The 10,043-nt window shown below is 40.4% G+C and overlaps 2 protein-coding genes across 3 annotated transcripts; one reads left to right on the plus strand and one right to left on the minus strand.

Moving 5' to 3' along the window:
- The first annotated feature begins 828 nt into the window (after nucleotides 1-828).
- On the plus strand, nucleotides 829-6,782 carry gla (galactosidase, alpha). 2 transcript variants are annotated; one of them, XM_023398027.2, is made up of 7 exons: nucleotides 829-1,070; nucleotides 2,270-2,444; nucleotides 3,284-3,458; nucleotides 3,666-3,757; nucleotides 3,943-4,104; nucleotides 4,769-4,843; nucleotides 5,063-6,782. In XM_023398027.2, the coding sequence occupies exons 1-7, from the start codon at nucleotides 910-912 to the stop codon at nucleotides 5,393-5,395; spliced, it is 1,173 nt and encodes a 390-aa protein (XP_023253795.1). In that variant the 5' UTR covers nucleotides 829-909; the 3' UTR covers nucleotides 5,396-6,782. The 2 variants fall into 2 exon arrangements, with proteins under 2 accessions (XP_023253795.1, XP_023253793.1); XM_023398025.2 differs by having other exon boundaries at nucleotides 830-1,070; nucleotides 4,646-4,843.
- Nucleotides 6,783-7,170: 388 nt separating this feature from the next.
- Nucleotides 7,171-9,948, minus strand: rpl36a (ribosomal protein L36A). The gene is made up of 5 exons (XM_023398165.2): nucleotides 9,845-9,948; nucleotides 9,056-9,161; nucleotides 8,901-8,968; nucleotides 8,693-8,815; nucleotides 7,171-7,251 (listed from the first exon to the last, which is right to left on the minus strand). Exons 1-5 carry the CDS (start codon nucleotides 9,845-9,847, stop codon nucleotides 7,231-7,233), a joined length of 321 nt encoding a protein of 106 aa, XP_023253933.1. The 5' UTR covers nucleotides 9,848-9,948; the 3' UTR covers nucleotides 7,171-7,230.
- Nucleotides 9,949-10,043: the final 95 nt, after the last annotated feature.

Raw genomic sequence — 10,043 nt, forward strand, 5'->3', positions numbered from 1 at the left:
ATAATTACAAGTACACTTAAGTAGAAATACAAAAGCATGAACAGCAACATTTACTTAAAGTATCACAAGTAAAAGTACTCATAACATCATTGTTTCTGGTTCACTATTACAAATGCAAGAGGAAAGCAGGATTTAAATATTGTAGCTGGTCAGGATGGAGTTAATTATAACTACTTCATACACAACTGGCAAACTGAATCTATAACAATGCATCATAATTTAGAAGCTGATGATATTTTGTCTGTAAAATCTGATCTTAGGATCCGATCTAACAGTAACTATAAAAATATCTGTCACATAAATATAGTGGAGCAGAAGTATAAAGTTGTATAAAATTGAAGTACTATATGTAAGTAAAGAACCTCAAAAGTTCACTACTTGAGCAAATGTACTTAGTTATATTCCACAACTGGTTTTAAGACTTGTTTACAAAATACTAAATATAAACATACAATATACAAGATAAAATAAATATCTTATGTTCTTATGTTCGTGTTTATTCAGTCACTACAGGATTTTGTAAAGTGATGTTTGTAATGGTTTTCCCACTTTTACTAAGAATGAGTAAACCACAATCATGTATGAATATCATAATGATTTCTGCGGCTGTTTTTGATGCATCTGTATTCAGGGGGATCACAAAACATGGTTATAACCTTGTCATGTCATGTCAGCTGACCTCTCCTCAAATCTTTCAACTGACTCTATCTTGGCGCTTGAAGAAATCCGGGCGAGATGTTGATTGGACAGTTACAGACGCATTTTCACTTTATTGGTCCAGATTTGTGTCGGTCGTCCAGGGGGGGCGGTCTGAACACCTTCTACACTAGGAAATAGATCTTGAAGCAAATACAGTCGCTTGTTATCAGAGTTTAGAGTCACTTTAAAGTGTCGAGTTACACAGTAGAAATGTGCAGCGTTGTGTCTCTCCTCGGGCTCGTCGTGTTAATCGGTCCCGCCGCGGAAGCTTTAGACAACGGTCTGGCTCTGAAGCCCACTATGGGCTGGCTGCACTGGGAGAGGTTCATGTGTAATATCGACTGTGACAAAGACCCGGATAACTGCATCAGGTAAGAGGCATCAGAGCTGCCAGGTGGCGGTGATCCAGCGCAGTCTGACAGGTTTGTGAGCTCAAACACAAGGAAAACTCTCCTACTAATATTAATCACAGAAACACTAAGCCAACATTTCACCTCTCCCGGTGAATTTCACGTAAACATCTCAACTCATCTACACTCCCGCAAAGGCGATTTCACCCAGACCCAGTGAATGACAGCTTTTACACTTTTCTGCTCCAAATGAATCACATACTTTACCCACAGAAATCCCTACTGTGCACAGGAAGTGACGTTTCCACAAGGGGGGTTGTCGGGATCACAAAAAACCATTATCAAACTAACTGTGATGAGGTAACCGAGCTACAGAAACACAGTGGTTTCACAAAAGAAAGAAAAAACCCTAAACTTTCTTGTAATCATGACTTGCATTTTATGACCTCGTTCCATCTAATTGTTGTTTCATATTTATGACATCTATTTTGAAATTATGAATAGGATATGAGAGTAATTATGAAAACAGAGACATGTGATTTAACAATTACTGAGAGTAATTGCCATCAGGACCGGATTTAATTGGCCTTTATTTGTTCTTTGGTTTGAGGCATTGGGAGATATTGGTGTTACCTTATGTAAACACCATTATTATATCTCACAGGCTTTCAGGTAAAACAGGTTACACTACCGGTCCAGTTTTCCTCATGAATGCCATTTACCCTCTTTGCTTGAAAAATTACTTAATCATTCAATTATCATAATAGTTAGGTTAATTATCTTAGGATGGACTAATCAGTTAATCGACCGGTGATTGCAGCTCTAATCTTAATTACAAATAAATTCTCCATTTCTTTCCTTGTTGGATGCAGAGCCCTTCAGAAGTATTGGATGATTGTGTTCCCTCTTTTATTTTAGGGATATCTATGCTGATTAGTGACAAACATAAAATAGCTCACGTCATCGTGGATGGCATGTTTCCCCCAGAAAGGCCTGGCCAGTAAAGCGTTTAGAGCACCGAATATAGGCTCATCGGTTGAATTGTTATTGTCTCATAACACTCAACAGTGAACAACAGCAAAACTGGCATTTTCCTGTCACAAGAATTCCATCAGCATGTACATATTTGTGTCTGCCATATTGCTGTTGCACATGACACTGAACACTTGTGTCTAACTGATACTATCAACCCCGCCTGTCTCCTCCTGTTGCCCTGGCAGTGAGCGTCTGTACATGCAGATGGCAGATGTGATGGTGAAGGAGGGCTGGAAAGAGGCCGGTTATGAGTACGTCTGCGTCGATGACTGCTGGCCCTCCCATCAGCGTGATGCCCAGGGCCGCCTGCTGGCAGACCCCAAAAGATTCCCGGGGGGCATCAAGAAACTGGCCGACTATGTGAGTAGTAGGTATAAAAGAGGCATAAAGACTCTGAATGTGAATATATTATTAATGCCATAAGTCATCGAAGAGAGAGGGGTTCAGAGAGACTTAAGGAAAGGGAGAAATACTAATTGGAGTCATTCCACTAGCTGGAAGGACTAAATGAGAGTATGTGCTCTAGGATATGACTGTTTTATTATAGTTTCCAGTCTTTGGGCTACATTATGAATAGTGTGCAAAGTTATACAATGGTAAACCATGTCATATTTAACACATATTCCCACTGATGTAATTCCAAGGGCTACAGAATTAGAGAATCAGTGGTGCAATGCGTCTTAAGTTTGGAAATCTTTGACAAATAAAAACTTTGGTAAGTAAAAGTGATTACACAGTCAGATTACGTATTCATTATACATCCATCCAAGCCAACCTGCAATTATTTACATAATGAAGGGGAGAGGACCAGATGTAGAACCCAAGTCTCAGATTTCATTCCAACAGAAATTCAGCACCTGGAGCCGAGGGAGATACCTAGACATTAAATTGTCTCAGGTAGGAGTGTGTTGTTGTTCACCCTCTCTGCTGCAGACACAGTCACAATGGAGAGGAGTGTTCTGCCTTGTAGACTACAGTGACTGGCTGATTCCTACACAGGCAGCTAAAAAGTTATATTCACCAGTAAAGTGATATATTTAAGCCCACGAAGGCAAAGCTGTGTCCTGTAGTGTAAGGATCATGATTTTAGCTGTGTAACATCGCCACCTGCTGGTACTAGTCTGTAACCTGTTAAGAACATAGCTGCTGTTCGTACTTGTAAACTATGAATTGATTCTAATTAAACTTTCTGTTTTAAGGTCCATTCTAAGGGTCTGAAGCTGGGTATCTATGCAGATGTTGGGAAAAATACCTGTGCTGGATACCCTGGCAGTCTGGGTTACTATGAGACAGATGCTCAGACCTTTGCTGACTGGCATGTGGACCTGCTAAAATTCGACGGCTGCTATATGGACTGGACCATGCTGGGAGAAGGTGAGCTTTTAATTCAGACATTGAAACTTTTGCACAGCACTGTGTATGTAAATAAACTTGGAAACATGATATTTTCACATGACATAACTTAAATTACACTTTTATTAATGTCATGGGTCATTTTTTATTGGTTCTTCTTCAGAACATCAATTAGAGAAGGTATTATATGGGTTTTAATCTAACTGCCTATTATTTATTCTGGTCAAGGATACATTAACATGTCAAAAGCACTAAACAAAACCGGAAGACCTATCCTGTACTCCTGTGAGTGGCCTTTATATGAGTGGCCTATCAGAAAGGTGAGAGAGAACTTCTTTGCCTTTACGTGAATTTTTATGTTATTAATCTCTGGTTTATTTTCCAAGATTCAACCCACATAACAGTAAGAATAAAATGAAGAATACTTCATGAGTGATCTGCGACTGCATGATGAGACCATATGCCATATGTTACACTATACAAAAGAGCATTTCTCTGCCTCCAGCCTAACTACACAGCCATTCGCGAGACGTGTAACCACTGGCGCAACTTCAATGACGTGTACGACTCATGGAGTTCTGTCAAGTCCATCTTGGACTGGACTGCTGCTCATCAGGACATCATCGTCCCCTCGGCTGCACCCGGGGGCTGGAATGACCCTGATATGGTACTGTGCCCTACTCAAGCTCTTACGCACTCCCCTCTTTGACCTCAAACTACGCATAGAACCAGTGGCCTTCAAGTACCAAGCTGTTGTATTATCATTTTAAAAACGTCACTGACTCGCCATTTGCTACATTTTGAAGACGGAGAGCGGACCTGTTTCTTAACTGGAGCTCCACTGGCATGTGGCCTTACTAAAGAGTGTAATATTTTCAGAAATATTCTTTCTCCCCGAGAGATGGATGAGAAGACTTAGTATCATTGTCACTAGACGATCATTAGTATGAAGCCAGTAGGTGGATTTTTTTCACTTTGGAGTGAGCAAGGAGAGTCTTCCCATTTCTTGTCTTTGTGCTAAGGTAACGGGCTTCTGGTTGTAGCTTCACATTGACCTTGCAGACATGAATATATATTATTTAAGTACAAAAACTACAAGTGTTTATTTGAAGAAAAAAAAAAAGGGATCACATTTCTCAATTGTGTGTTGTTGATTTACTGTATAATGTCACTGCATAGGTACTTATGATACTGGTCCATTTCTCTAGCTGGTCATTGGGAACTTTGGCCTGAGTCATGACCAGCAGGAGTCTCAGATGGCACTATGGGCCGTCATGGCAGCCCCTCTGCTCATGTCTAATGATCTGAGAGACATTTGTCCTCGCTCCAAGGAGCTGTTGCAGAACAGACGCATCATAGACATCAGCCAGGACCCACTGGGCAGACAGGGATACCACACGGCCAAGGTGGGTGTGAGAGGTGACACAAAGCATGTTCACCACCTGGAATGACAGCTGTCAGTATTTTCATACATTTCATTTCTATATAGGAATGCTAAATGCTTTGTGATCAGGGTCTAGTAGCCACAAAAAAGTATTCACAGTAATTACTGTAATAAAATCAAAGTGGTAATGGCAATTCAAGGTATGGAATAGCAACATTAATTGATATAACTTGTTCTACAGGTGGACAGTTTTGAAGTTTGGGAGCGGCCTCTGTCTAAAAACCGGCTGGCTATCGCAGTTCTGAACAAACAGGAAATCGGTGGCCCCCGAGGGTTTGTCGTCAGAGCGGTTCCTGGCTGGAGGATCTGTAACCCCCAGTGTAACGTCACACAGATCTTGCCTAAGTACAAGGAGATGGGTGTTCAAACTCCACACAGCAAAATGGTTATATCTGTCAACCCTTCAGGCACGGCTCTACTCACTGTCACTCCGATCAGCAGCGACTCTAAGAGGATGCACGAGCTGTACTGGCAGGACACGTCCGTCAAACACAAGCACGCCGGTATTTTGTAGTCCTGATGCGTTGTTATGCACTTTATCTGCCTGTACTATATTGATTAAGTGGAAAGTTTTTGGATCTTTTAAAAAAAAAAAAAAAAAATTAAGATCAGTTGCCTTTGTAAAAATAGAGCACATACATTTAAAAAGGCAAAGTGTTTTACAGTCTTTAGAGCAGGGGTGTCCAAACTTTTTGCAGAGGGCCAGATTTGGTAAGGTGAAAATGTGTGGGGGCCGACCATTCAGCCTGACACTCTTTGAACCATTAACATTAAATACAAACTATTTTATGAAATTTTTATTGCAAATGGCATACTTCATTTTTTTTTTTCATTTTCAAGTTTTTGCCAAAATCACTCTGCCTTTCATATTTGAAGACCACATAAAATGAAGAAAAAGTCTGTCTGGAAAAAAAACTTTTGGGAAGATGAAACATATCTAGGTTCATTTGAAACATTACATATTATTCGCTATTAAATGCTCACTGTAAACTTCTAAATTCAAAACAGTGATCCGTGCATATTCAAAACTGTGGTTTTGATCATCACAAAAAAATCAATTCACTGAGACTTTACAATTTATCCACCTCAGAGGACTAAACACATCTTGCCTGCAGTAATGTGAAGGGTGATACTGAGATCTCGACTGCAGTATGTAGGCTTAGTCCAGGTCTGGCTCAAAAACAGTGGTTTTGATGCGCAAGACGTCACGCAGGTGAGAGTTAGTTAGTCTCGTCCTCACGCGGCTCTTGTTAATGTTCATAACCGAGAATGTCTTGTATGTCGAGCCAAACAAGCTCAGCATTTTCTTAGCAAATGTTCGAATCTCTTGGCACCGGCCTTCATCCAGCTGGAGGTAGAAGTTGACAAGAGGGAGCTGTTGGTGCGGACTGCTTCGTAATTCAGCGAAAAAAATACTCCAATTTCCACTTGTCCTGGAAGCGGCGACCCTCGCTGTCAACTTTTCTTTTTTTTTTTAGTTACAGTCGCCATGTCAGAAATGGGCTGAAAGGATCACACAAGGGTCACGGCGGCGGGAGTGCGGCCACAGGTCTACTGCCATCTTCTGGTGAAATGTAAAATAGCTTTTTTTGCACGCGTGTATTTTATACTGTGGTCAACAGAGCTGGCGGGCCGCATATTATTGATTTTATGACAGAGGCTTCACACCATTGTAAGACGAGTGAAAGGGAGATGGCAAACCCGGAAATAGAATATAACAAATACGCAGGGTGGTGTATATATGTCAGATCAGCTAATTCAATACTATTCAGTGCACCATAAAACAACGGAGGTGGTACAAAAATGTATTTTGACACATCATTGGCCTTTGCAGCCACAAACACCTACATCCTTCACAAGGAACTGTCAAATAAAACAACTTGCGACTCACTTGAAATTCACAGAGACCCTCGCAGCTTAACTTTGTGGCTATTGAGCTTTTTTTCCACCTTCATTCTTAACACTTGTGTTCACTTGAAAATATGTAGTATATATTGCCTATTTTTTTCCCCCTCAATCTTTACAAAATAAAATCAATTAACACCCAATCGATTTTTATTTTTAGTGATTTATGGCATGATAAATGTTATGTTGCACATAAGACATTTTGAGCTCTGCACTTCTGCCCATGGTTGTTGTTTCAATTGAGGTGCAGGACCTAATATTGCAAAATGAGCCTGCAGTGAGTAAAAATATGACAAGTGGTGAAAACGCCCAGAAACAGCTTGTGGTTCACAGGGTTAAAAGGTGGGGTGAAAATACAAGTAAAGAAAGAACTTAACTTCCAAGTCTGTTTTGATAAATTTATTGAAAATAGTGACAACTTCATCCAGAAGACGGGACCACAGTTTAGAACTGGATGACCTGGCCCTGTAAGAGAACAGAGGAAAAGCCTTTGTAAAAATGAGAGTTAAGGGTAGTTACACAGCATAATGAGGTGTCAATGGCATGTGGTTCACCTTGAATGCTGCGAACAATTTCCATAAATGTATATTATTATTTAGATGATGAATCACATTTGACTCAAGTTTGACATCTGGACTATCTTACTCCGATCCAAACATGTAGGGTCAAGGAAAACCATTGACCATTAATCCTTTATAATTCATCCTAAATGCCAATTGAAATCAACCTCAACCTTATGACAATTTAATGAATCAGTCTTCTTACTCAGCTCTCACACAGTTTGCATGTTAGGGCAGGAAGAGGCAGCCAGTCTCACATATGTTCAGGTTTACAGAGTTTGTACTAATGTTTAAATGTTCATGTGGCATTGATCCGATGTAAAAATGTCATATTTTATATCATGCACATTAGTTTGGGGAACTGGATCAGTACAATGGCCATAGATTTCTTCCCAATGTACAGAGAAAGGGACACAGCGACTACCCGTACACTAACATGCAAACCCAACACAAATGCAAATCAATACCTACATATACAACCTCTTAGAACACCTCTGCGCCAATTATAATCACTATTTTTGTGGTCACATGATTCCAGTTAAAATCAAGAAATTCACCCACAATGAACCAAAAATATCCATACAAATCCTCTGCTGTAAGTAACATTATTTATCATCTCTGGCATGAATAACTATTCCTGACCCTTTTTTTTTTCTTTTTAATATTCAGACCGTCTCTTTAGCATTAGGTTTGAGGACACCCTCCCACCTAGACAGCTAATTGTCCTGCCTTTTCAACAATGTCCCTGTGTTTTCAACCCTTTTCTTATAATTGTGTGTTTATGCAAAAGAAGGGTACACTCACTGGTTAACATGCAAATGTTTGTGCTGGTTAAAATTCTGGTCACACTGCCTGCCTTCTGCATGTTATACAATTTGTTGATATTTTGTCACGTTGAAACCAAAATCTAATACACCACACCGTCAAATGCATGTTTTGGGTATAATTCTGTAGCTGGTCAGTCAGATTTACTCAAACTTCATATAACTGATCATTGTATTATCAAACATAATGATACCAGGATGTCAACATGTCAAATATTAACAGATTATCAGGTGAAGATGTATTTTTACCATCAGTGGGTTACTGACTGTCATTTTCTATGGATAGTTACCCGATAAACAATGAATTGCTAAATTACCTAATTTAGGTGAACCAATTATGAATCCACAGGTAGAGCACAGTGTTGGCAGCAGAGGACTTAGGGGTGATTTCTGGGGTTCATAATAGATTTAGACCCAACACAAAACTATGTTCGGTATACCCTGTAAAACCTGGAACACTGAGGGACCTAACACACACACACAGACATTACAGAAATAGAAAAGGGGACCTATAACACTTGCCTTTCTCTTCTTGTCACCACCCAACTCGAAGTGCTTGCATCTCTTGATGGCCAGCATTCTCTTGGATCTGCAGTTGGGCTCCACACACTCAAGCCTCAACACAATTTTCTTTGTCGTCTTAGCCTGTACAGAGAGTGAACTAGTTAAGACCCCATTTCTGCTGCAACATCACACACGCCTGGTCAAACATATCTAAGGTCTAACTTGCCTTTTTGCGGAAGATTGGCTTCGTCTGACCACCATACCCGCTCTGCTTTCTGTCGTATCTCCTCTTACCTGCAAAACATTTACAGTTCAGCTACATTTCAAAATACAGGAAGCTTACCACACATTAACATGAACCACTGGTAACAGACTGGTTACCCTGTGCATAGAGGGAGTCCTTTCCCTTCTTGTACTGGGTAACTTTGTGGGGTTGGTGCTTCTTGCACTTCTTGCAGTAGGTCCTGCGGGTCTTCGGGACGTTCACCTAAACATAGAAAATGGACCTTGAGCTGACATGCAATAAGCCTCAGAGCAGACTGATCATATATTGAGTTAAATCTTCCCGACAAATTTGAAGGATGCACGGTTTATAAAATATATGTGGGAAAACAAGCCACTGTCAATTGGCCTTGCTAACCAATGGCTAACGCATTGATGCAACGTAAAAGAGGGCTCTTCCACAGATCAAAATATATCTGGCATCGTGTGATGCTCAAGATAATCCTAGCTCGTCATTAATGGCTATAACGCTCACGCTTCTCGTTTTCACCGTTAGCGATGCGGGTGAAGAGCAGCTGACGTTAGCTAGCATGCTAACACTGAAGCTATATAACGAAATAAATGGGGCAGTGTTTCAACATGTGACACTGAAATTGAGGAAAAACTTATAAGGCTGTTTGTCATCACAGTTACTTCGACATTAAACTCTTAACTTTCCGTATAATAAAGGCCGGTTCGTGTGGAGGCACGACTTTACCACTCAACACAGCAGGGATCGTTAATATCCATCTAACTGTGTAAAATGAAGACATGATGGCCAATACTACCATAGTTACATACATCAAAACATGTATTACATATCTGAGTTGACTACATGCTAAAATGATTCCTCAATCGGCAAGATTGGGTTTGATTGAGTAAAATTGTTGTCGTGTAATAATTTCATACCATGGCTGCGTCCCGATGCAGAGGAAAAGAGGGAGGCAGAAGCCGGAAGCACTTCTTAAAGTAGACCCCAGCTGTGGACCCGCTGTTGTCATAGCGTCTGCCCCCTAGCGGCCACAAATATCGGGAGGTCAAAAATTACAAATAAGATATCAAAGAGCTCAAATTTAAAGTAAGTGCAACTGCAAAAAAGTTATACATT

Source organism: Seriola lalandi, unplaced genomic scaffold (assembly GCF_002814215.2).
Source record: "Seriola lalandi dorsalis isolate HSWRI2012SDOR001 ecotype SW California unplaced genomic scaffold, Sedor1 jcf7180002054972, whole genome shotgun sequence".
Taxonomy (NCBI): domain Eukaryota; kingdom Metazoa; phylum Chordata; class Actinopteri; order Carangiformes; family Carangidae; genus Seriola; species Seriola lalandi.

Bases quoted from the DNA above. Each gene is read 5' to 3' on its own strand.
- gla (XM_023398025.2), top strand. From the start codon at position 910: ATGTGCAGCGTTGTGTCTCTCCTCGGGCTCGTCGTGTTAATCGGTCCC. The intron at 1,071-2,269 runs GTAAGAGGCATC...TTGCCCTGGCAG, and splicing joins GACCCGGATAACTGCATCAG to TGAGCGTCTGTACATGCAGA. The intron at 4,105-4,645 runs GTACTGTGCCCT...CCATTTCTCTAG, and splicing joins GCTGGAATGACCCTGATATG to CTGGTCATTGGGAACTTTGG.
- rpl36a (XM_023398165.2), bottom strand. The intron at 8,816-8,900 runs GCAAGTTAGACC...CTCTCTGTACAG, and splicing joins AGCCAATCTTCCGCAAAAAG to GCTAAGACGACAAAGAAAAT. The intron at 7,252-8,692 runs GCAAGTGTTATA...GTTCTCTTACAG, and splicing joins GTGGTGACAAGAAGAGAAAG to GGCCAGGTCATCCAGTTCTA.